At 36.5% G+C, this 27,379-nt stretch overlaps 2 protein-coding genes and 2 long non-coding RNA genes across 4 annotated transcripts; 3 read left to right on the top strand and 1 right to left on the bottom strand.

Annotated features, from left to right (window-relative positions):
* Positions 1–590: 590 nt before the first annotated feature.
* LOC147566412 (sugar transport protein MST6-like) lies at positions 591–2,604 on the top strand. The gene is made up of 2 exons (XM_086652914.1): positions 591–1,750; positions 1,836–2,604. Exons 1-2 carry the CDS (start codon positions 662–664, stop codon positions 2,289–2,291), a joined length of 1,545 nt encoding a protein of 514 aa, XP_086509040.1. The 5' UTR covers positions 591–661; the 3' UTR covers positions 2,292–2,604.
* A 598-nt stretch (positions 2,605–3,202) lies between these two features.
* On the bottom strand, positions 3,203–4,454 carry LOC147566411 (uncharacterized). Its single transcript, XR_015230454.1, has 2 exons — positions 4,323–4,454; positions 3,203–3,527 (listed from the first exon to the last, which is right to left on the bottom strand). It is a non-coding gene; the product is annotated as an uncharacterized LOC147566411 (long non-coding RNA).
* Positions 4,455–9,702: 5,248 nt separating this feature from the next.
* On the top strand, positions 9,703–11,745 carry LOC147566410 (uncharacterized). Its single transcript, XR_015237420.1, has 3 exons — positions 9,703–9,798; positions 10,426–10,805; positions 11,020–11,745. It is a non-coding gene; the product is annotated as an uncharacterized LOC147566410 (long non-coding RNA).
* A 13,100-nt stretch (positions 11,746–24,845) lies between these two features.
* Positions 24,846–26,961, top strand: LOC147566409 (sugar transport protein MST6-like). Its single transcript, XM_086652913.1, has 2 exons — positions 24,846–26,108; positions 26,199–26,961. The coding sequence occupies exons 1-2, from the start codon at positions 25,020–25,022 to the stop codon at positions 26,652–26,654; spliced, it is 1,545 nt and encodes a 514-aa protein (XP_086509039.1). The 5' UTR covers positions 24,846–25,019; the 3' UTR covers positions 26,655–26,961.
* Positions 26,962–27,379: the final 418 nt, after the last annotated feature.

Raw genomic sequence — 27,379 nt, 5'->3', positions numbered from 1 at the left:
GGCTAAGTCTGGCTGCTGTTGTGAGCTTGAATAGGCTACTGTCCGGCCCAAATAGGCTGCTGCCTGGTGCTCCAAAATGGGTCAAAATGAGTGGGCTGTGACATTCCGCATCCCAATCCATATTCGAGTCACTTCTAACACATTCTAATCAAAACCAATGGAGAGGCGGACGACTCCCGAAACATTCGAGTATCAATGGCTGCAACTAAGAGACAAATTGTTGCAGTTATTGCATGAATATCACCAGTAAGATATAGATTAAACGAATCCATTGGGATCACTTCATGGGCGTGGGTAGAGGGTGCATCCAGCCGTCGTACCGGCCCTACATTACCAAGACCCCTGTTACGCATTACTCAATATTACCAAAAATAGAAACATAGCATTTAATCTAACAAGGTAAAGAAGTTAGATTAAGAATGATTTCAAAATCTACTAATCCAACAGCTGGAATTTAAAATGTGATTAAGATGATCAAAACCGAATCATCCAAAAATAGTTTCGTGATCCAAACATAAAGGAACATATCAAATTACTACTATTTTTAACATCAAAACGTTTGTTATATAAGCACCTAGTAATTAAATGTTAAACTCATCCTCACTTCTCTGTATCAGAAATAAAAAAGTTTTTTTTATTTTCTTCTTCATACTGAGAGAAAATGGCAGGAGGTGGCGTTGTTTCTCATGGACCGACCAAGGATTACGGTGGAAAAGTCACCTTGTTTGTGCTCATGACATGTCTGGTAGCTGCCACTGGTGGTCTAATTTTCGGTTATGATCTCGGAGTTTCAGGAGGAGTAACATCCATGGATGTCTTCTTGGTCAAGTTCTTCCCATCAGTCTACAAAAAGATGCACGATGCAACTGGTCATGAAAATCAGTATTGCAAATTCGACAGCGAGTTGTTAACAAGTTTCACTTCTTCTTTGTATATTGCAGCTTTGGTTGCTTCATTTTTTGCATCTGCCACAACAAGAGTTTTTGGCAGGAAAATTTCTATGTTGGTAGGAGGAATCATTTTCTTGGCAGGTGCTGCTCTGAACGGGTTTGCGGTCAATGTAGCAATGTTAATCCTCGGTCGTATACTACTTGGTGTCGGCATTGGATATGCGAATCAGTCTGTCCCTGTCTATCTGTCGGAAATGGCACCTGCAAAGCTAAGGGGAGCACTCAACATGGGCTTTCAATTGGCCATTACTATTGGTATATTGGTAGCAAATCTTGTGAACTATGGGACCAACAAGATGGAGGGAGGAAATGGTTGGAGAGTTTCACTGGGTCTGGCAGCCGTACCTGCTATCATCATGACTGTCGGTGCCATCTTCCTTCCTGATACACCCAACTCCCTCATTGAAAGAGGGCACCAAGAGAAGGCTAGGGTTATGTTGCAGAAGATTCGTGGCGAAGACGATGTCGAGGCAGAATTTCAAGACCTTATAGAGGCGAGTGAGACATCGAAGCAGGTGCAACACCCATGGAGGAACATTTTGCAGCCAAAATACAGGCCTCAGCTTGTTATGTCAATTGCAATTCCATTCTTCCAGCAGCTCACTGGTATCAATGTCATTATGTTCTATGCTCCCGTCCTATTTAAGACTATTGGGTTTGGTGATGACGCTGCGCTCATGTCAGCTGTTATTACCGGTGTCGTTAACATGTTCGCCACTTTAATTTCTATTGCCTCGGTTGATAAGCTTGGCCGAAGAGCCTTGTTCCTTGAAGGTGGCACCCAGATGTTCATCTGTCAGGTAAATATGCTTTAACATATCTATCGAATTAAATATGTAGTAATTCTTCCAATATATATAGTAAGAATGTGGTTTTATACTACAGATTCTTGTTGGAGTCATCCTCGGCCAAAAATTTGGAGTAGCCGGTGTGGGATCCATATCAAAATCATCCTCCTATCTACTGTTGTTCTTGATCTGTACCTATGTAGCGGCATTCGCCTGGTCATGGGGGCCATTGGGTTGGTTAGTACCAAGTGAGATTTTCCCCCTTGAGATCAGATCAGCAGGACAGTCCATTAATGTATCAGTGAACATGTTTTTCACTTTCATCATTGCCCAACTTTTCCTTGCCATGCTTTGCCACATGAAGTTTGGTCTCTTCTTCTTCTTCGGCGGGTTCGTTTTCCTAATGACAATCTTTATCTATTTCTTCTTGCCTGAGACTAAGAATGTGCCAATCGAAGAGATGAACAATGTGTGGAAGAAACATTGGTTCTGGGGTAAGTACATCCCAGAAGACGCCTGTATCGGTCACCGTCCCAGCTCATCGAAAGCATAAGCCTCAGAATACTCATCAGTATTGAAAACATTCCACAAAATTGTTCATGATTATGTTGTACTTGTTTTGGTAAACTCAACTGATTCATTACAAATCTTTAAGGTACTAAGGATTTGGTAATAACGGCTGCACCTCACACTCGTAGAACGCGAAAAAAAATATACTTGAGAAGGAAAAAAGGAAAGAAAATTGTACTTAAATTCCTCGTTGTTTCACTCCTTTGATGAGTTAGTTTATGGTAATTGAGAACTCAATCTTTAGATTGTCTTTCTTACTTGTTGTAATCAATGAAAAAGGAAAGTAGACTTTCAAATTTTTGTATGTCTCCAATGCAAATCTTTAAAATTGTTTCGTTTACTTTTCCAACATGATTATTTTTGTAAAGAAATAGGTTGTTATTTGAAAGACTAGATATTACCCGTGCCTCTGGCACGGACACTTCCATTGAACACTCTGCGTGTGTGTGAACAAATTTGTTGTGGTTATTAAGTAGAAAAACATGAGATAAGGCCGCTAAAGAAAAATAGAAGATAATAAAATTCATTTTTGTCAATGAAAAATGAGAGGGAGTCTAAGAGGTGTTCAAATGGGAGACTTCGAAACAATTAGTTCGTGGACAGTTGAGCAGTTATTTTAAAGACTTTTGTGAGAGAAAAAGGCCCAGTGAAACAAAAGAACAACAAATACTACTCAAGTCTAGTTTCATTTCTCTTTCATAAAAAATTTCAATATTCAAGTATTGATAGTTGCGACTTCATCAAAAAAAAAAGTATTGATAGTTGCTTTTCCCTTTGCAACATAGTATCACCCAAGGCTTCATCTCTTAGAGAGATCATTTGCATATCAAGTAGTAGCAATAAGCAACATTTCAACAACCATCCAAAAGTTATAGAGATAATAGAAGGAATATATATAGTTCATAAAAGAAATATAGATATCATAATATAAAAATGGGCGACTTTAATATAAAAATGGGGACTATTCCTTTCTCACTTTAACCTATTTCCAACTTCATTGGCATCAAAGAATCTAAATTATAGATTCTTTTTCGGTCTTCTCGTTGGTGAAAGAAACAAAACATGAGACATCAAAAGAATGAACTATACACAAGTCATCTCGACGTAAGGGGCACATATTAGGTTATCGATAATCTCAATTTCCGCATCTCCTAGAGCCAAAAGATATGCCTTCAGCAAGGATGTCAAATATTGACTACTTAGATCCAGAGAGTTTCACCTGTAAATGAAAGTATAGAATATAAGCATTAACAGTTCAGGAGCTCAAGGAAGAAGGTACAATGGCTTCTTTCGAAGAACATATCTAGGCAAAAAATGTCATACATCAAAGTAAATCTTCAAACATATGGGGTATGACCATGGTGAAGTTCTATAAATGCAAGCAAGAATAATATAAATTTTTCTCAAATATCAAGCTAGATATCAATTGCACTAATTGCCACATTATTAAACATTTCATATGTTGTCGGTAGTGCTATAGAAACGGTTGGAAATCAAACTTTATCCATTTTAATCCAAAGCCTCTATTATGCACCAAAGCTGGAAAACAAATACTCAAAAGGCATCGATTCTAAAATTAGGGCGGAATTGAACCTCCAAATTCTCTTACGGAAGTCAGATTATTTGAGTTCAAGATTAGTTTGGTATTGATAATGGTGGTCCAGAAGTGCGCATCGTGATGGTGCTAGTTGTAATTATGGTGGTCGTAATGATTTTCATTGTCATGGTGGTAGCGAGAGTGGCATTATTAGTGTACACGCCCAACAAATATGGAGGCGCTGGTTATTGTATTGGTGATAGAGTGACTTTTGTGCACAGATTGATGTGTAATAAACGAAGGATGTGTAATAATTTTCTCTGAATCTTTAAAATCTTAAACATATAAACAACATAACTCCTAATAGTCTTGTTGTTGATGTTTTGACGTAAATATGTAAAGCAAAAAAGCTAGGTTGTAGAAGAGGTACTGTATAGATGCTTAATGACCCACAAAGAAGATAAACACAAACCTCACCTTTCGTCCAGGAAGGCCGCCATTTGCATTAATGCAAACATAGATGACAATTAGTATCTGCATATACACCAAGCTGCTTTAGACCCACAACCAAGTCCAACCTCTCTCTCTCTCTCTCTCTCTCTGTCTCCAACATATCAGTGGGCTCGAAAATGAGAACGATGTTTTTCAAGAATTATCAATTTCTCAATAAAAATCCTCTCCCGAATATATCTTTGTCTACAAGTTATAAGGTATAGATAGAAAACCTGGCATTTCCACCGGCAACAGTAACCGTAGCCGTCAATGGACGCATTCCTGACCCAACATTCCACAAGAAAAGCTGACCTTCCTCTTTTGCTTCTTTCTCAACAGAAATCGTCCACTGGAACCTTCAACAGTCACTCTATTATTCTCTGCCTTCTTCGACATGTAAGTCAAGTACTTCCAGAGCACGAAGATTATTATAGATATCTTCACTGTGTAACAAGTTGTCCACCACAGCCGTTAGCATTTACAAGATTTGTTGATTTCCAGTCTTTAATGTACAACAAGCATCCTATCTGACATTTTCTCAAACACCTTATGAGTATAATTCGATTACATATATGAACAAAAACAAACAAAGGACTAATGGAACAAAACACAAAGTGCAGAATGTTAGACTGCATCTAGAACAAAGTAAATCTTAGAAACACAAAATTACCATGTTTAATCAATGAATAATCAAAAAGGGCGAACACCATTGAGAGACTTACCAGGCTGAATTTCATTTCATTTCTAACACAAATATGCAAGGGTTTCATACCCAATAGTTTTATATTAAAAAATAGTAACATAAATTTATTCATTCACGAAGATGGATCGGTACAGTGAATGAAAGAGCTTGGTGGAAGAGAAAGAGGCTGAGGGCCATGAAGAGAGAGTTGTGGAATAGGAATCGAGCTTGATTGGGGACAGACATGCAAAACAACAGTTCGTTCCATCTGACCGTTGATTTGTCCAAATCACCAGCCAACTCACCATCAAGGAGCATTTATTTTGTCCCAGTCAGCACAACCCCACTCTGTTTTGTTATATAGACTAGGGATAACCCGTGCCCATAGGGCACGGGCCGTTTACTTGATTACAAATGCGCATGAAAAAAATGAAGTTCACTTGCTCAGAAATAACATAAAGTATGTTGTAACAGTATAGGATCGAACTGGTACAAAAGTGTAAGCTTGCCTTCTAAGAAAACCTCTGTGAATGCATAATTGACAATATAACAACTAAAATGAAAAATCATAGAGGCAGGCGAACCCCAAACATGATGAAAATAAGTTAGTTTAAATTAGTAAAGGGAAACCAACTTGCGTATTATCATTAGTAACTTCATTGTAGAAAAATTATTTTTTGTCATCTTTCTTTTAGGTATAAGAAATAAACTATATGAAATGAACTAAACCAGAAAGCTTTTGAAGTGTAAAGCCTAAGGAAAATGAGAAAGTGAAGAGAAGAATTACGATGAGATGGTCTCCTTTAACATGGAAGAAATCTAAATGTGGTATCCCTACAAATCTATCATTTTCTAAACAAAAACACACTAAATTAATTTTTTGAATGAGTTCAACTCTTATTTGAATTCTGAGCAGATCTCAAAGTAACTGCTTGAGCAGTTGAACAATAAAAAAACATGAACAGACCATTTAGGTATCTCTTCAAGCTTTACTACATCTGAAGTGACATCAGTTCTTTAACAAAAAATCGGATTGAAGGGGATCAAATGGAACTTATAAAACAACATCAAAGGCAATAACTAAGTCATGAATCAAATCAGAAACCTATTTTAGATAATTGCGGCAAAATGGAAGTGTAACTCAACAACAAAATATCCATAATACATAAAATTTCAACTAAAATACTTAGTAAAATCACATAACCACGTATAGTCAAATTGAAACTAACCTGGAAAGGTAGCCAAACCATGTACATTACACATATCCTACCATAAATCTGCAAAACAGTAAACAATGGCCTACACAATAAGAAAATAAACCCTTCAAAAATTAGGTTGGTACAAGAAAAGAAGTAAATAAAAACAATCGAGCAATGAAGTGAAGGAGATGATGAGCAAAGAACAAAAAACCTAATTGATTTATTAGGTTTCTAAAATCCTAGTTAAGCTATAACAATGCCAAACTGAAGCTCACCTATGGTCCTATAGCAAAGGTAAAAATTGAAAATAGCACGTTTCAACCGGTCCTCATAAGGCTCTTAAATAATGTGTATAAAAATATCTCTCTTAAGACGTTCTTCAAATGTAATGACATAGTTCATGCACTTTAAGTCGAAAGATAGCTGCCAATTTTAGGCAAAAGGACCAGATTATCGCCTTACCTAGGGCTTAAAAAAAATGTACAGAGAGAAGTCTATGTCCCTTACAGATCTAAAGATTTATAGTTGAGATTCTTGAGACAACTGCACGAAGAGTTAAGTCTATTTATATACTTACTAAGAGGGGGTCATGAATATATTCATGATTAACCATGTAATGTTTAGATAGATTTAAAGTTCACAATTAATCAACATGCCTTTAAAGAACTTGTTTGATGCATATTTCCAAAAAAAAACTGGTTTGATGCCACAATAAGCAACATCTTCAAAACTTGCAAAATGGTAATGTAAAAGTACTCCGGAAAATCAAGGCAAAAAAGCAGGCACTTCGAGTCTCTATAAGTAACTCATATGTATAATCTGCGAAATGGGAAACACAATGAAGATTATCAGTATATGAACCTGCATCTCAAATGCAGCTATAACTCGACTGTTTACACTTGAAATTGATTGATTTTTTTGCATAATCTACAACGAACACGAGCAAGAAAAAATAGAAATCAAGTAATAATTAATTCCATACAAATTGGGTAGCAATAAGGCTCAAAGAAATAAAAACATTACCAAATCAAATTTTAGCTAAATAGTTGTCGCTATCACCAGACAAAAAATAAATAAAACAGTCTACGCACCTCAACCATACTTTGAGAAGTTTGATACTATAGTGAAAATGGTTGGAAAAAGTGGGGTGAAATCCGCGGTGGGTTGTCGGATTCCGCCCAACCAATCAAAAGAGAAAGAAGCGGAAATCAACCGTCCACCTAGGATTTCAGCGGGAGTTTAACCCACTTTCGGGCACACTATCATTTCCTGAGTTTAATATACCAAAAAAGGAGTTCCTTTTTCACCTAGAGCATTCTCCTAATTGAACGTTGATAAATTCTTTAAATAAAACATTCCCCATATTTACAACTCAATTAAGATTAGTACAATATATATTAAGATATCAACGAAATGAAGAACAATATAACATCACAATTACCTGCCAAAAGAAAGAGCTGAAGTTTGATTTCCGCTAGTAAATTAACTAAAAAATGAAATGTAAACTTAGTTGTTAACAAATATGCACGATTTGGATATAGATCTGGGTCTCAGAGATCATAAAATCATTTAAATCAAACTGAAATTGGACGATAGGAAAGATAATTTACCAGTTAAGGATGTTAAGCGATTATGATGAAGATCGTAATGCCAATGGTAAGTCTTCAGATTTTATGGAGATGAATCTGTCCAAAAGAGATGGACATCCTGCGTAGAAACTCATTACTTACTAAGTTTGATGCCGATGCAAGAGTTTTTCGTCGAGAGGAATACTTGAAATAATTGAAAATTGAAGATCAACCAACCAGAAGATCAAACCGTATCAAATTCACAAAATAGAATTTAGAAGATCAAAATCGGAGAACAACCCAACAACTTTGTTGAGAAAAAAAGTAAATATACTACCGATCAAAGAAACTAACTTTGAAGAGTTTTAATTGAACAACTGGAGCTCACAATTCATTAATTTAAATGTGATCACAAAAAGTACAAAAAATATGATTTTGTTTACTAACCTAATGAAATGACAGATCATAAGCAAATTCATCAGCAACCTGAAATCCTTGAATCCCTCAATTCCTATTATCCAAACAACAAATCGATAAACAGAAAATAATGGGAGATATTAAGCAAATGTTATGAGGGAGATAGGGTTAGAACAGTTGGTCGTGTAGAATTACTGATGTTAGGGCAACAACTGATACTTTTAATCTTAACTTCAGTAGACATTATTTGAATTAAACCAATTGAAAATGAAATTAGAAGTCCAAATAACAAACCTCCTCAAAACCGTAACTTGGTTTTGAAATTTTTTGCCATGAAGGTTTCTTCAGTGATGGCCTTTGAGAATTTCTTCTGCCATGAATGTTTGGGGAAGAATAAACTCAGAGACATAAAGAGATGTAAAGAGGTAATGAAGATTTGCTGTAATGATATTGAAGGAAGAGATCTGAAGTTTGTAACGCCTGAAACTGTGAAGAAACCCTAATGCGCGAAGAGAGTGCGAGACGAAGAGACTGTAACGCAACGGGAGAGGGAGGAAGGAAATAACGCGCGAAGGCTTCCCATATCTGATGGTCCAGGTTAAAGATTTTATTAACTCTCTTGAATTAAGTAGGTGAGTAAATTTTACTTTTTTAGGGTGGGTAATAGATCGAAAGGCGAGGATGCTACCGAAAACGCAATAAACGGTCAGATTTGTCTTTCGACTTGTCCCAGTCAGCACAAAACATTGTGTTTTATTATATAGATATATAAAGGTTTGATTTAAACATTAAAAATGATGAGTTGGAGATATCTTAGATATCTTTATTTAGCTATCGCGGGCCACATCACCTTTGACGCAAAGTTGAGTTTTGCATTGGAAAGGGTCAAAAAAAAAAGAGTTGTGATTCAAGGAGTTGAAGCTCAGAGCATCTCCAACCTAGGCCCGATTGAGGATAAAAATTCAAATTTTTAGCCTCGCCCGGGCAATTTTGTCGACCCTAACATTAGGGTCGACTGAAATGTCCCCAACATAACCGTTGGGAGTCCCCAACGGTCGTGTAGTTGGGGTGATCCTAGCCGTTGGATTTTATCCAGCGGCTAGGATCTTCTATAAAACTTTTTTCTTTTCTCAATGTAATGAATTTTTAGAACTTCTGAGTTTATAGTCCAAAAACCTACACCTAAACCCACTTTTAGTCCACCCTAACCCTAATATGGGATTTTAAGCTAAAATATTAATTAAAATGGAGATCTAGTCCAAATGGGTTCATCTCTATAGAAAGCACGCATCTCTAAGTTTCATATTTAATCATAATACCCATAATGACCTTATATATAAGACAATACCCTCTTTTGAATATCAATCCCCAAAATTCTATTTCCTTTTTTATCTCCTATTTTCTCTCTCCAATCTCTCCACCATAACTGAAATCCTGTAGTTTCTCTCTCTAAAACCGAAACCCTTCTTCATAATAACAGAAATCATTTTCGTTTCTCCATTACAGAAACTCAGAATCTTCTTCCAATCTATTTCATCGACCCGAAACCACCATGTTTTATCAATAGTTGGTTCTCCATTAGTACAAATCGTCAGGTTCGTATCCATGATAAGAATTCAGTTTCTTATAATAGTCGAATCTTAAGATTCATCATCTGTTTATTGTTCTTCATCATCATCTTCAGACATATTCATTATTTTCATTGTAATCGGTATCATCTACTTCGTTTCAACTATTTTGATCGGTATCATATTTACACATCTTCATTATTTCATTATTATAAGTTTTCTCTCTCTAAGATTCATCATCTGTTCATTCATCATGGTTAAATCCGTGGTTACTTTTCATTATCTTCGCTAGTTTATTCATCATGCCCATGTATTTGTTAATTTTCGTTATTTTTAAGTGTTAGATTTAGGTTGATAGAACCTCTGTTTTCATTATTTTGGATCTTCATCTTCTGATCCAGATTAAGATTTCCGTACCATTATATTCTAACAGATTCTGAATTATAATATTTTTGCAAAACATTATGTGTTTTTATTGCACGTAACTCGTATCTTTTCACATAACAAAAAGCGTCCTATTAAAAATTGAACATGTTTTTTTATTGAAAACACGGTAAATTTTACTAAACCATATGCATACTTTATCATATTTGTTTTTTTTTGTTCATAAATTATACATATTGTTGACAATTATTTTTATTTTTGTTTTTGTAGTTTAACTTTTAGTTATGGAATTTCCAACAGAAACATCCAACGCAGGGAAGAAGATTGTACTAAAATCTGATGGTTGGGATAAAATCTTCACTGAAGTTGGTCTAAAATTCTTCCAAACCTTAATTTAAGATTGCCGAAGGGTGATATAAAATCTCTATCATTTGGCATCTAAGGAACAATCTAAATTTAAGATTGGCTAACGGTTCCAGAAAATCAAAGTTCTTCCAAACCTTGATTTTCAAGGCTGCTAGGGCTCTTCCCGAGATCGAGTATAATTCAACTATTAACCAGATGATAGAGATGGGTGGGTCTAAAGTTGCCACATTCTTCTAATCCCTAGACCCTACATCATGGGCAGACTCATTCTTTTCCGATCGCAGGTAATCAAATTCTACAATTTTAATATTTCAACATTTAATTCTGGTTATTTCTCTTACATAACCAAGCATCTGTTACAATTACGGAAACATGTTCATCAATTATACATTATTTATGAGTACGAATGCATTGTTTGTGAAAGACATATCGTAATTTAACTACCTGTACATTATTTATGTGTAGACTATAAACCCAAAAATTATTATTTTTACACAGGTACACAACTATATCTTCTTGACTATCAAAGTCATTCAACAACCAGATTCGACATCTAAGGTACTTCCAATTACCGCAATGTTGGATGCAATTCGTATTCATATAATGGACACGATGAACTTCAACCGCGAGTTATCTAAGAAACGGATTACTTTCTTGGGTCCAACCATCACCGATTTGTTGAAAGCTAAGTACGATAGTGCCACCACTTGGAATTGGTCACAGACAGCCCCATTAGTATTTGAAGTTTATTCCAACCCATCTGATTCGGTTGATCCTCAATAACTTACTTGTACATGTAGAAGGTGGCACGTTAATGGTATTCCTTGCGAGGGTGGCATTTTGTGCATCAAAAGTTTAAATTACGATGAAGAAGATTCTATGATCCTGTTTGGACAATGAGTCTTATGTGAAGACTTAAAAGGAACATATAAGGCATGTCCGTAAATATGACGAACCACATACATTTGATGAAGACTCAAAAAACACTTCCACCTTTGATTCGTCGTAGGCCTGGAAGGCCAAGGACAGTACGGATCGAGAGTTCGAGTAACATTCCAAGGAATTTGAGTATATGTGGTAGGTGTAAGCAACCTTCCTACCACAACCGTACCATATGCAGGGTTAATATTTGAGTTTGTTTTTTCATTTACCGCCTTCAATATTTTCTTTCCTGCATATGACAAAACACATTATTCTTGAATAAAATTCATTTTTTCTTATAAATGTTACGTTGTTTTACATTCATTATACATAATTTACTCATAAAACACTTAATGTAGTAGAAAAATGAATCGATCAATTAAATGATTATGTCAGCTTTTCGACAAAATACCATAAGTTTTGTCACATAACTGATAGTTATAACTCAAAAACACGTAATGTAGTAGAGAAATAAATCTATCAAATAAATTATTATTTCATATTCTGAACAAAATACCATAATTTTGATCACATAATCCACAGTTATAACTATAAAACACATATTGTACTGAACACAAAATGTCAATCATTCAAATCATCATCCATAAATTTCAATTTCAAAATTAAAAACCCTATCAAAAAACTAAATGAATTTATAGCAAATTCTTTCTCCACTTAGCTCTTGTGTCATACAGAAGCTTATAGGTCACCTCTGCCTTGTCTCGCTGGGACAACTTATATAGTTCTCCCTCATTATTAGCCCATCAGCTAGTGCATCAAAAAGTCTTGAAAAGGGAGTATTGTTGATTTCCTCTTTCATTTCTTCCGTCATGTAGTTACGGAAACTAGTGATAACTTCAATCGGTTTCCTCAATGTAAATCTGAATTGAGTAACCGATTTGCAATCCGCCCACAATATCAATTATTCTATGATGGGCCTAGAAAGTTTCCTAAATAGGTCTACACCCGCAAGTGCACGGGTGTCAAGTTGTAAATTCCGGTAAGACCGGTTCGTTCCTCAGAGACTAAGTCAAACTCAAATACTAACCTTAAAACTATTGTGATCTTAAAATTGAATTGATGGTAATCTTGGTTCAAATAAAAATAACACATAAACTTTGAAAAAAAAACAAATAAATTCAGAAAAAGGGAACCTAGGGTTTTCGAATTCGTCCTCCTAACAATTCTAACGACGATTTACTTAGATCAATCAACAACTTCTTTGTATAACTCAGATTCTAGTCCATGAATGGTCTAAAACCCCGGAAGATTTTATCATGAAATGCAATAAAATTATTAACAAATCAAATCGATAAAATTAATTATGAAGAACTTCATCTAAAACCCTAGATAAAAGATTAGTTACTCATGTACATTATATAAAAAAATTGGAAAATAAATAAAGAGAGAGAGGAGAAAACAGACTTTTTCTTTGTTGGAAACGGTTTCCTTCTTGTTTTCCACTGGCAGCCAAACGCACCGTTGATGGAAAACGGTTTTCTCGTCTTCTAGGAAATATTTTCCTTGTGAGAAAGTTATTTTCCACGCTCTTTTCTCGTCTTCTCCAACTACTTTCTCTCTCTACTGTTTCTGTCTCTCTCTGTAATCTCAACAATTCTCTCTCACTTTTTCTGTAATCTCTATCTCTCACAAAAAAATAATAAAGAGAAGATAACAGTATTAATCCGAATGAAAGAAACAAAGAAGAAGAAAATTGAAAACTCTATTTAATTTCTCTCTCTCTCTGTAATTTCTTTCAAAACCCGAGCCTCTCTGTATCTTTCTCACTCTCCCTGTAATCTCTCTTTATCTCTCTACAAAACACTCTTTCCCTCTCTCTGTTTCTCTCTTCCTCTCACTAAAAGATGAAAAACAGTAAAAAAGAAAGAAGCTGATAATCGGAAAAGATGATTTCAGTTTCTTCAGCCGTGGAGACCTGTCCTTCCCGTCTCTGTTCTCTATGTCTATATAGAGGAAAAATTGTCGTAATCCTTCCTTCTGTCCAACCGAGAATCTCTTCTCTCTAAAAATCTTCCATTTCCTTTCCTTTCTTTCTTTCTCCATCAATATCTCTTGCTCACAATAATTTCTCCCAATCAATCTTACAATCCCAGCTCACTCACTTTCCTTTTCTCTATTTCTGTTCCTAAATTATCTTTTCATTTACCTCTTTCTAATATGTCAAATTATTTCCCTAACTAACTCCTCTCTGGTTTCTCTTTTAATAAGATTTCAAAATCTCTTTAAATTAAACAAAGTGAAAGATAAAGAAATATGAAATTCTCATTAAACCTTGAGTTTGTACATAATCTAGTATTTATAGGTACAGACTTCTAACTACTTCTTAACAACTTTTTAAGCTCTAACTTTTCTTAACTGTTTTCATAACAGATTTATCTAAAGGCAGCCACCACTTCAACTTAACACCATCATTTACTTTGTATTTAACACCCATAATACACCATTACTCTTAATACTCTAACATCCCCCCTCAAGTTCAGGGACCGAGAGAGACATGAGCTTGGTTCGAAGATAGACAAACTGAGTTGGGAGAAGACCCTTAGTGAACAAATCAGCCACAGTTGGCTGTTTCTTGGAGCTCCAGGAGACAAGAGAGTTACCTAAGAGAATGCAAAAACTAGTGGTACTTCTCCTAGTGTCAGGGCAACCAGCCCAATCTGAATCCGAGAATGCTACTAACTTAGTAGTGTCTCCTTTAGTAATAGTAACACCACAGTCCACAGTTCCTTTCAAGTATCTCAAAATCTTTTTAAGAAGAAGGAAGTGAAAATCACAAGGTTGTTGCATAAATTGGGCAGCATAATTGACTGCAAAACAAATGTCTGGTCTGGTTGTGACCAAATATTGTAATCCTCCTACTAAAGTTCTATAAGTTGTAGGATCAGTCATAGGAGTACCATCCAACTTTGATAACCTGTTTCCTGAAGAGACAGGTGTTGAACTTGCTTTACAATCCAGTAGATCAGCCTTCTTTAGTAACTCAAGAACATATTTCTTCTGAGTAAGCAAAATAGCTGATGAAGAAGTATCATAAGTCACCTCAATTCCAAGAAAATAATGTAAAGTACCCAAATGCTTCATAGCAAATTCTTTGCTGAGATTTTGGATTAGTTGATGTAAGAGGGATTGAGAACTCCCTGTAAGGATAATATCATCCACATATAATAGAAGTACTATGATGTGAGAGGAGATCTTATGGAAAAACTTGGAATGATCATGAGAGCTCCTGACAAATCCCAAAGAGAGAAGATAATTTCCAAACCTATTGAACCAAACTCTTGGAGCTTGTTTCAAACCATAGAGGCTCTTGTGCAAAAGACATACATGATTTGGTTTGTCTTGATCAACAAAACCCAGAGGTTGTTTCATGTAGACTGTTTCCTCTAAAATCCCATGAAGGAAAGCATTTGAGACATCAAGCTGATGTGTATACCATGAATTGGAAACAACAAGGTTCAACACAGTTCTAATTGTGGTTGCCTTCACCACAGGGCTAAAGGTTTCAGTATAATCTAAACCTTCATGTTGATGGAAGCCCTTAGCAACTAACCTTGCCTTATATCTCTCTATCTGGCCATCTGATTTGTATTTGATCTTAAATACCCACTTACATCCTAACACATTCATGTGTTCTTCAACAGGGACAAGAGACCAGGTTTGATTATGTTTAAGAGCCAAAAATTCATCATTCATAGCTTTACACCATTCTGGATGTTGACTGACTTGTTTGAAGGTAGTGGGTTCTGGATTTTCATTTAGAACAGATAAAAATAAAGTATGAAGAGGATATCTAATAGTAAAATGGGTAACATGATCAGGTATGTATCTTGGTTTGGTAATTCCATTTCTTAGTCTAGTTGTCATACCATGAACTAGTTGAGTGACATGTTGATTTTGGGAATGAGAGGTACTGGTAGCTGTCTCCTCATGAGTAGAAGTAGTAGGAGTTACAGATGGTAAGGGAAATTCAAGGACTTGTAAGGGAGTTATAAGAGGAGACTTGAGATTTTCAGAAGGTTGAACAATTGTCTTGAAAGGGAACTCATTTTCAGAGAATACCACATTCCTAAACATGTATATTTTCCCAGTGACTAAGTCCAGACACTTGTATCCTTTAAAAGATAAGTTGTAGCCAAGAAACACACATTGACTAGCTTTAGGACTTAGCTTATCTACCCTATATGCTTCTAAATGAGGGTAACATGCACAACCAAATACTTTGAATAAGGAGTAATCAGGTAGCTTATCAAATAGTACCTCAAATGGTGATTTGCTCCCTAGGACTTTGGTAGGAAGTCGATTTATGATATATATAGCAATAGAATAGGCTTCAAACCAAAAATGTTTAGGAGCATTAGCTTGAAAGAGAAGAGTGTTACCTATCTCTGTAAGATGTCTGTGCTTCCTTTCAGCACGACCATTTTGCTGAGGAGTGTAGGGACATGAGCATCTGAAGGTTATGCCACATTGATCAAGATAAGCCTTGAAATCTCCTTTGGCCAATTCTGGTGCACCATCACTTTGGAATTGCTTTATAGTTGTAGAGAAAAGGTTCTCACTTAGCTGCTTAAACTTCTTGAAACAATAAAGACTATCTGACCTCAACTTTAGAGGAAATAGCTAAACATGTCGACTGAAATCATCTAAGAAGAGAATGTAGTATCTATATCCTTCTTTAGAAGTAACTGGAGAAGGTCCCCATATATCACAGTGTATGAGAGACAATGGTGAAGATGTATAAGATTCAAAGTGAGCAAATGGTAAAGACTTACTTTTAGCCAATTTGCAATAGTGACAAGACCCATCAGAATCCTTTAGATCAATATGAATAAGCTTGTTCCTTTGTAGAAGATGAAGGATGGAGTCTGAAGGATGGCCAAGTCTTTGATGCCATACAGAATAAGGAGCAGCTAGCACAGAGGTGAAAGCCTTTATTGAAGAAGGTTGTTGTACCTTGAACTTTATAGGATATAGGTTATTGACCATTGGACCTTCATTGAGTACCTTCTCAGACCATAAATCTCTCACTTTATAACCCCAAGGAGAGAATTGAACTATGCACTGATTATCTTTAGTGAATTGAGATATAGATAATAAATTTCTCTGAATATGAGGGACAAGAAGCACATTTTGCAAATGAAAGTTGTGAGAGGATGTATTCAAATTAGCATCACCTGTGCTCTTAATTGGAATGCACATCCCACTACCTACCATTACTTTGTCATTGCCATTGTACTCCTTCTTATTAGACATAGTGGTAATATCATGGGTCATATGGCTAGATGCACCTGTATCTGCTAGCCAAATTGATTCAGTTGTACCAACTGATGAATGAGAAGAGTCCTCATGATCTGAGTGAACTAAAAAAGCCATATGAGCTTGTTCATGCTCAAATTCTTCTGCCATATTTCCAAAATTTGCTTCATAGATGTCCTCTTCAGTATTTGAAAATGGATTAAGATCAATTATATGATGAGATTGATCAGAACATGTTCCTTTTTCACATAGGTGAAGACCAGCAAAGTTGTGCTTTGTATGATTGTATTGGTTTGTGTTGGTAATTGATTTCTTGAACTGATTTTGAGATTCATTGCTATGATTATAGTTGCTATTATGAAAGTTACTATTTTGAAAATTGTTGCTGTTATGAGGATTATTGCTATTATGAGGACTATTGCTATTATGAGGATTATTGTTATGTTTGGAAAATTGATTAAGATTGTTGTTGTTTGTCGAGTATGGAATATGGCTATTTAGGTGTTCATCATTTGGAGCATACCTATATCTACATTTTGAAGCAAAATGGCCCCATTTTCGACATATACCACAAGGTATAGTTGAGAAATCAAAGTCAGATGCCTTAAGACCAGGCTGATATGATTTTGGTATTGAACTATGATGATTATTCATGAAAGATTGATTAGTTGAATAAGAAGTTTGATTTTGTGGATAATTACCTCTTTGAAGTGATGAGTATCGATTTGGTAATCTTGTCTGTTGATTAGAATGCCTGATTTGTTCCTTCTTAGCATAATAGGCAGTATTAGCTTCATCTCCATCTTGTAATTCCAGCCATTGTTCATGATGAAGGAGTTTTGTTCGTAGATCTGCAAATGATTGTGTTGAATCTTTATTATGCATAATAATCACAAACTGATTATACTCTTTGCCGAGACCTTGAAGAACTATTCGACATAGTTCTTTGTCTGTTATGTTTTCATTCACAGCGTTTAAAGCATCAGATAGAGACTTAATTCGACGAAGGTAATCATTTATAGATGAATCTCCTTTCCTAATATGTTGAATTTGATGTCTCAAAGTTGTGATTCGCGACTCATGTTCTTCAACAAAACAAGACGAAAGGAATTCCAAATCTCATAAGCAGTATCTAAACCAATAACATCAGCAGAAATAGATCGACTAAAGGTTGATTTTAGACATGATTTAACATAGCTATCGGTCTTACGCCACAACAAAAATTCTGGATTAGGTGTTTCTCTTCCTCCTTCGATCACAGTTGGAGATGGAGCTCTGATAGAACCATCAACATAGCCAAACAGATCTGCTCCGACTAGGATTGTCTAGAATTGATCTTTCCAGATCAAATAATTCGAGCTATCAAGTTTTTCAGATACATAATTTGATAGATGTGAGATTGACGAACCTGAATTTGATGAAACAAGAGGTATTGAAGATGATGATGAATAAGCCATGATCAAATTTTAGAGAGAGAAAATTTAGTAAAAGAGAGAATGAATCGGAGAAGACGATCGGAGAAGATGATCGGAGAAGATGATGATTAGTTCGATTCTGGCTCTGATACCATGAAAGATAAAGAAATATGAAATTCTCATTAAACCTTGAGTTTGTACATGATCTAGTATTTATAGGTACAGACTTAAAGAGAGAAAACTCTCAAAACAGAAAGTACCAAATAGTAACAACTTCTAACTACTTCTTAACAACTTTCTAAGCTCTAACTTTTCTTAACTGTTTTCATAACAGATTTATCTAAAGGCAGCCACCACTTCAACTTAACACCATCATTTACTTTGTAGTTAACACCCATAATACACCGTTACTCTTAATACTCTAACACAAAGGAAAGAAGAGGACGAGAAAGAGAAAAAGGTAGTTGTCAAATTTTTGGGATCAAATTCCCCACTTAATTGCTGGTCGTTAGCTGTCAAGAGGACCAGATAGGGTGTATCACGAACTAGTGGAGCAGTATGAAGCAAGATCAAAAGATGACGCCACGTGTCTAGGAGTAACATCCACCGTCAGGCTGCGTGGGCCTATCATGAGAAATCGAAACCGGCACACTGGATCAGCAGGGCAAGGGTTCCCTTGTGTTCCTGAATTTGGTTCCGAGAAAATCCCGCTCCCGTCCAGATTGCTCCGCGTACCACATCTGGTTTCTGCCACGTGTCATTCGGTTGATTAGGTCGACCCTCTTTCGCTCCAAATCTTTGACTTAAGCTAACTTGCTTATCCGGACTCCGATTGGACTCCCGTTTTCACCCACGGGCTCGTCTTGGACTCTACTTTAACCCGATCATCAATATTGGCCAAAATACCAGAAAATCCCAATGACCAAAATGCCCTCAAGTGCGTCTTTCTCCCGATTTTATTCGTTTTCGCATCGAACTCCGTAAATGAGACCTGAGAAAGAAAATCAAACAAATCATCAGAGTAACCGCTCGAACTGGACTAACTAACCTAAGTTAAGATATTCAGATGGGACATTTTCATGTATCATCATTCTGCCACCACCATGTTTTTCTTTTACTGTTTTTGTTTTAGAACTTCCACCCACCTGTTATGTAAATAATATGTTAGGTATGTACATTTAACATAATATAACAATAATTTGCATATTTTATAACAAACAACAGTTGTTTTTGTGCAAATAATGCATAATCTTGGATCATTTATCTATATGCTTTTTGTACTAATGCATCTTTTCATTATAAATTATCAAAAAAATTCACAACTATTACCTCATGAATTGAGGGTGATTTTGTTTTGGATTTCTTCCTAGCCACTTCCTCTTCAGTAATGTTTTTCCCTTTCATAGGACTTTTTCTTGTTGGTGTAGAATCCTTTGTAGATTTAGCAGTACCTTTTGACTTTGTTGCCATTTTTAATCTTCTGCACATCAAGAAATTTTATGGCAATTGCTAATAAATTATATTTATTTCAGTAAATAAAATGAACTGGATGTGAAACAAACACCCATTTCATTGTATAAACTATTACTGCTTGAAACATTACATGTAAAATCAAATTAGAAATCCTAGATACAAAACCCTTAAAGTATTATTCATCCTACATAACTCGTTTTTTCTTCCAAATAACAAAAAATTGGTGCAACAACATTAACCCTAAACCCCAAAACCACAATAAAACCAGAAATAACTTTAAAATCTTCCAAAATCTCACCAAAATGTTGAAACAAACTTCATTGTAACGGAAAATAAGCATGCTAATGAAATATAAATAGTTTTCACTTGAGATTGATGATGGTTTGAGAATGAAACAGTTCAAATAGATGTAACGTTTGAATGAAGCTCATTTTTCTTTTCACCTGAAGCTTTGTGTGAGACGGTTAAAGAAGAAGTAACGATTAAATAGAGGGTTATGGCTGTTCTGTTTCTAGGATTTCGAGGGTATCTTCGTCCGTTTTTTTGGAAGAGAGAGAAAGTGAGTTTTTGTTTCTAATTCTTAAACTAAGAGAGAGAAAGTAATTGATTCTTTTCCTTTCTTTTAAGCCTAAATCACAGTTAATTTGTTGTTGTAAAATCTTTCTTCCGGCTTGGCCTAAAAAATGGGCGGGAATTGATTTGCGATCTGGATGGAAATGGCTTTATATAAAAGATGGTATTAGGGTTCAAAAGGTAGAAGGACTAAAAACCCTTTTTTCTGGGAAGATCGGACCCTATTCCCTTTTTGAATTTTATTTTGGGCCTAAAATCCATAGACCCTTAATTTTATTCATTTTTTTTTTACTTTAATTAGTTCTAAATATTTTTAAACTCTAACAAAAACTCACACATTAATAATCAAAATACATCCCTCCAACGTGTCGGTCCCCAAATAATTTTCCCTACCTTCGAAAAAAATTATTACATTCATAATTAAAATACATCCCATTAATGTGTCGGCCCCTGAATAATTTCCCATTAATTATTACATTGTATCACAATTGGTTCCATTCAATAACATGGGAGTTCAAAACATCGAAACTTCAGAATCACAGACAATTCTTTCTTTCCATGTTATAAAAACTGGCTTTTAGATGAACAATTAAGCAAAACGAGTAGAGAAAAAAACAATAAGAGAAAGGGAAACATGAATCATAGTTAGGTCGCTTGGTAAGTCCCATCGAGAATATAAAGTTTCCAATTACTCGATGGGCTCACCGAGAAACATCTTCATCCTTGTAAAAATGAACTTCAAAAATAGGTGAATTCAACCACCATGACCATTTAGTTGCTTGTTGTGTTTGGTACAACCACTGGTATAGTCGTTGATTTGATTAAAATAATATATAATAGTTAGGATAATTGTTATTCTCTTTGCAGATCTGATATTGTTATATCGCACTTCTTCTTCGTATTGGTTTAGCTAGCATGAGTTTAGCTTGGTTATATTTGCTTTCTTGGTTATGGTTGAGAAAATGGAGAGTGGAAAAGATGATTGGTTGCAAGCTATTATATAAACACAGAATAGTGAAAACTACTATTATTGGAGTTTTTTTATGAGAAATTTTTGATATCGAACCCGGTTTACGACTCGTTAACCCGCGGAAATTTGGACCCGTTAGCGGAGCTGATTACTAAGACAGGGATGGTATGTGAAACAGGGCTCTGAGGCAGAGCTGAACTCCGAGACAAAGCTGGAATGCGGAGCTGTGTTTATGTCAGTTATTAGTGTTAGTGTATCCATGTGTATTTCAGATTTAGAAAGAGAGCCACTGAGGCGGTGGGATTAGGGTTTTAGTAGCTATATAAACTAAAACCCTAGGAGATATCTGTGTCGAATTCTCATGAATCTCTTGTGTAACTTGCTTATCATATTGAAAATTATCGCGTCATTGTCGCCGTGGAGTAGGTCTCACAAACCGAACCACGTAAATCTCTTGTTTTCTGTGTGATTTATTTCCTGTTGCTTTTCTTGAATTACTTGATTTCAGTCATAACAAACTGCTTTAGTCATAACAAATTGGTATCAGATATTTGGTTTTGAGGTTTTTGTGATGACGAAATACGAGATAGAGAAGTTCGATGGAAGTAATGATTTTAATCTTTGGAAGATTAAGATGCGAGCAGTATTAGTTCAACAGGGTTTGCAGAAAACGTTTAATGGGAAGGCTGCACTCGCTGAATCATTATCAGAAACAGAGAAGGAAGATCTCATGGAGAGAGCTCATGGACATATTCATTTGTGTTTGAGCAATGAGGTCTAGCAAGAAGTAGCGACATAAACTACAACCGATGGGCTATGGAGTAAGCTGGAGGCAAGGTATATGATGAAATCTCTAACTAATCGTTTGTATCTAAAGAAAAATTATTTAGTTTAGAGATGTTAGAAGGGGAATCGTTGAAAGACCATATGGATGAAATCAACCGAGTATTCTTGGATTTGGCATATATAGATGTCAAATTCAAAGATGAAGATAAGACAGTACTTTTGGTTGCATCCCTGCCACCGTTATATGAAAGCTTTGTTGACTCCTTTATATCTAGTAAAACAACTACAACATTGAAGGATATTAAAGTAGGATTGAACTCCAAGGAGTTCAGACGAAGGTCAATGGAAGAAAGCACGTCAGGAAATGGTTTGGTTGTAAAGGGAAGGTCGCAGCATCTAGGCGATGAGAAGGGTCGGTCTAGGTCTAAATCGAAACCTAAGAAGTACAAGTTCTTTAATTTTAAGAAGGAGGCACACTTCAAAAAGAATATTCCCGAGCTTAGAAAGAAACCAGGGGAGGCAGTAGTCAACGAAGAAGAAAACGACGCTGGTACTTTCTTGGCAATCATTGAAGAATGTGATGAAGCTATGGTTCTGGCTATCAATGCCTACTTCGCTGAAGATAGGTGGATTTTGGATACTAGTTGTACGTTCCATGTATGTCCTCATAGGGAATGGTTTTCTACTTACATGGCCATTACATGTTCCAGATTTAAAGAGGAATTTAATCTCTTTGGGTACTCTGGATGACAATAGTTGTAAGTGTACTGCTGAAGGTTGTGTTTTTCGGATTTGTAAGGGGAGTCTTACAGTTATGAAGGGTCTGAAGAAGAATGGTCTATATGTGCTACAGGGTAACACAGTTACCAGATTTGTAGAGGTATCATCATCAGACAAGGAGGTTGAGACATTCAAGCTATGGCATATGCGGTTATGGCATTTCAGTGAAAGGGGGATGGCTATACTGAGCAAACAGGGTTTCCTCTGTGGACAGAAGGGTGTATAACTGGAATTCTGTGAACGTTGCGTCTTTGGGAAGCAATGTCGGGTAAAGTTCAGTACAGCAGTTCATACTACCAAAGGAACTCTACGATACATCCATTCAGATCTTTGGGGTCCCTCCCGGTTTAGCTCACATGACGGGGGTAGATATATGTTAACCTTGATAGATGATTTTTCCAGGGAAGTATGGGTATACATACTGAAACGCAAAGACGAAGCATTCGTCAAGTTCAAGCAGTGGAAGACCTCGATCGAGAAGCAGACTGGAAAATCGATCAAACCTTTGAGGAATGACAATGGCATGGAATTTTGCGGAAACGAGATTAACAGATTCTGTGAAGAGCAAGGGATTGTGAGACACAATACCGACAGAGTAGTATCAATGAGGTGAAATCAAGTTCAGAAAAATCAAAGAATGATGGAATGAAACATGTCCTTCGGAAGCAAAGGAATTAATGTTCACCGCGCGCGAATGGAAAGGCGGATGAGCTCGGAAAAATCAAACTCGGCAAAAATCAAGCTCGGAAAAAGCAAGTTCGGAAAAACAACCCTGGTAAACAGAACTGCAAGAATACTATTCAAGTTACAAGAAGAACAACCGGATTTCACGCACATTCTAATCAAACCAATGGAGAGGCGGACGACTCACGAAACATTCGAGTATCAACGGCTGCAGCTAAGAGACTAATTGTTGCAGTTATTGCATAAAATCACCACTAAGATATAGATTAAACTAATATAATGGGATCACTTCAGGGGCGTGGACAGAGGGGTGTATCTAGTAGTCGTACCGGCCCCCACCTTACCCAGACCCCCTTTTACCCATGGGAGCGGCTATAGGCGCCTCCCAAAAATGCTGTAGGGGCCTCCCAAAAGAGTTTGACTAAGATCAAATTCCGACAACTGTAGGCGCCCCCCCTTTCGGACTGATAAGTCTGAAGCCCATATCATGTCTTCGGACTGGGCCAGTCCGAGAGGAGACGAGTCGTCCAACCCGAAACGTTTCGGACTAGCCCAGTTCAAAAAGTTGAAAATCATCATAAAATGGCTATTCTCTTCAAGCTATGGTTTCATGGATTTCAACTATGATTTTCATCTTTTTTTCATGGATTCAAAAGCTGAAAAACATCTGAAATGGTTAGGGTTCTTCCTTTCAAGCTATGATTTTCATATTCTTCCATAGTTCAAAATTTGAAAAACAAAAAATAGTTAGGGTTCTTCATTTCAAACTATTGTTTTCATGGATTCAAGCTTCGGTTTTCTTCTTTTCTTATGAAAATGATCCGAAATGTTTAGGATTCTTCGTTTCAAGCTATGGTTTTGATGGATTCAAGCTATGAGTTTCATATCTTCCATGGATTCAAAATTGAAAAACTAGAAATAGATAGGGTTCTTCATTTCAAGCTATGATTTTCATGGTTTCAAGCTATGGTTCTTTTCTTTTCTTATGGATTCAAAAGATAAAAAATCAGAATTGGTTAGGCTTACTGTAATCAGTCAATGGCTATACAAATCTCAAATTTTAGAGAAAATAGAGAAAGAAAGAAGAAAAAGAAGAATGAACGAAGAAGATGAAAAGGAAAGTGGGGGTGCTCGGGAGGCGCCTCCCGGGCCGTACGGGGTCCGCCTAAAGACTAGAGGCCCCTATAGCAGTTTTGGGAGGCGCCTATAGAGGCACACTTTACCCATTAGTCAATAATACCAAAAATAGAAACATAGCATTTAACAACTAAACTAATTAAAGAAATTAGATTAAGAATGATTTCAAAATCTACTAATCCAACAGCTGGAATTTAAAATGTGATTAAGATGATCAAAACCGAATCATCCAAAAATAGTTTCGTGATCCAAACATGAAGGAACAGATCAAATTACTACTATTTATAACATCAAAACTTTTGTTATATAAGCACCTAGTAATTAAATGTTAAACTCATCCTCACTTCTCTGTATCAGAAATAAAAGTATAATTTCAAGATCCACAAGCAAAAAAAAAAACAATTACTTGGGATTTGAAAGGAGGGTTTTGCTCTTTGTCGATCCTAAGTTTTTTTTTATTTCCTTCTTCATACTGAGAGAAAATGGCAGGAGGTGGCGTTGTTTCTCATGGACCGACCAAGGATTACGGTGGAAAAGTCACCTTGTTTGTGCTCATGACATGTCTGGTAGCTGCCACTGGTGGTCTAATTTTCGGTTATGATCTCGGAGTTTCAGGAGGAGTAACATCCATGGATGTCTTCTTGGTCAAGTTCTTCCCATCAGTCTACAAAAAGATGCACGATGCAACTGGACATGAAAATCAGTATTGCAAATTCGACAGCGAGTTGTTAACAAGTTTCACTTCTTCTTTGTATATTGCAGCTTTGGTTGCTTCATTTTTTGCATCTGCCACAACAAGAGTTTTTGGCAGGAAAATTTCTATGTTGGTAGGAGGAGTCATTTTCTTGGCAGGTGCTGCTCTGAACGGGTTTGCGGTCAATGTAGCAATGTTAATCCTCGGTCGTATACTACTTGGTGTCGGCATTGGATATGCGAATCAGTCTGTCCCTGTCTATCTGTCGGAAATGGCACCTGCAAAGCTAAGGGGAGCACTCAACATGGGCTTCCAATTGGCCATTACTATTGGTATATTGGTAGCAAATCTCGTGAACTATGGGACCAACAAGATGGAGGGGGGAAATGGTTGGAGAGTTTCACTGGGTTTGGCAGCCGTACCTGCTATCATCATGACTGTCGGCGCCATCTTCCTTCCTGATACACCCAATTCCCTCATTGAAAGAGGGCACCAAGAGAAGGCTAGGGTTATGTTGCAGAAGATTCGTGGCGAAGACGATGTCGAGGCAGAATTTCAAGACCTTATAGAGGCGAGTGAGACATCGAAGCAGGTGCAACATCCATGGAGGAACATTTTGCAGCCAAAATACAGGCCTCAGCTTGTTATGTCAATTGCAATTCCATTCTTCCAGCAGCTCACTGGTATCAATGTCATTATGTTCTATGCTCCAGTCCTATTTAAGACTATTGGGTTTGGGGATGACGCTGCGCTCATGTCAGCTGTTATTACCGGTGTCGTTAACATGTTTGCCACTTTAATTTCTATTGCCTCGGTTGATAAGCTTGGCCGAAGAGCCTTGTTCCTTGAAGGTGGCACCCAGATGTTCATCTGTCAGGTAAATATGCTTTAACATATCTATCGAATTAAATATGTAGTAATTCTTCCAATATATATATACTAAGAACATTGTGGTTTTATACTACAGATTCTTGTTGGAGTCATCCTCGGCCAAAAATTTGGAGTAGCGGGTGTGGGATCCATATCAAAATCATCCTCCTATTTACTCTTGTTCTTGATCTGTACCTATGTAGCGGCATTCGCCTGGTCATGGGGGCCATTGGGTTGGTTAGTACCAAGTGAGATTTTCCCTCTTGAGATCAGATCAGCAGGACAGTCCATTAATGTATCAGTGAACATGTTTTTCACTTTCATCATTGCCCAACTTTTCCTTGCCATGCTTTGCCACATGAAGTTTGGTCTCTTCTTCTTCTTCGGCGGGTTCGTTTTCCTAATGACAATCTTTATCTACTTCTTCTTGCCTGAGACTAAGAATGTCCCAATCGAAGAGATGAACAATGTGTGGAAGAAACATTGGTTCTGGGGTAAGTACATCCCAGAAGACGCCTGTATCGGTCACCGCCCCAGCTCATCGAAAGCATAAGCCTCGGAATACTCAGTAGTTATGAAAAAATAAACCTTCACAAAATCACAAAATTGTTCATGATTATGTTGTACTTGTTTTGGTAAACAACATAATCATGAACAATATACTTGAGAAGGGAAAAGGATTTGGTACTAAGGATTTGGTAATAACTGTGCACCTCACACTCCAAGAACGCGAAAAAAATATACTTGAGAAGGGAAAAGGAAAGAAAATTGTAATTTAATTCCTCGTTGTTTCACTCTTTTGATGAGTTAGTTTATGGTAATAGAGAACTCAATGAAAAAGGAAAGTAGAGATTTTCAAATTTTGGTATGTCTCCAATGCACATCTTTAAAAGGCTAGCGCTTTGGGGAAAGCAAAATAGTTTCCGGGGTGTGAAGACTTGGTCAAAAATTGGTCAATTTTGTTTGACAATTTTATTTAGGGGGAAAGCAAAATAGCTTCTCCACCTCAGCTCCCTCTCTCTCCACCTCACTTCTCTTTCTCCACCTCATCTTTTCTCTCCCCACCACTCTCTCTCTTCTCCGACAGGTCGCCGGTCGGAAAATCTTCCGGCCGGCGACCATTATAAATAAAAAATTCACTCCCTTTCCCTCCTCTCTCTCTCTCAAATTTTTTTTTTCTTCTCTCTCTCTCTAGAACAAATCTAGAGAGAGAAGATCTGGTTGAAGGTCCCGAAACGGACCTTCAACCAGATCTTCTCTCTCTCTAGATTTGTTCTA

Source organism: Eschscholzia californica, unplaced genomic scaffold, assembly GCF_041429995.1.
Source record: "Eschscholzia californica isolate CP2 unplaced genomic scaffold, dmEscCali1.0.p SCAF_1, whole genome shotgun sequence".
NCBI lineage: Eukaryota > Viridiplantae > Streptophyta > Magnoliopsida > Ranunculales > Papaveraceae > Eschscholzia > Eschscholzia californica.
Note: the sequence above shows the minus strand (reverse complement) of the source record. Positions and strands in the feature narration are given on the sequence as shown.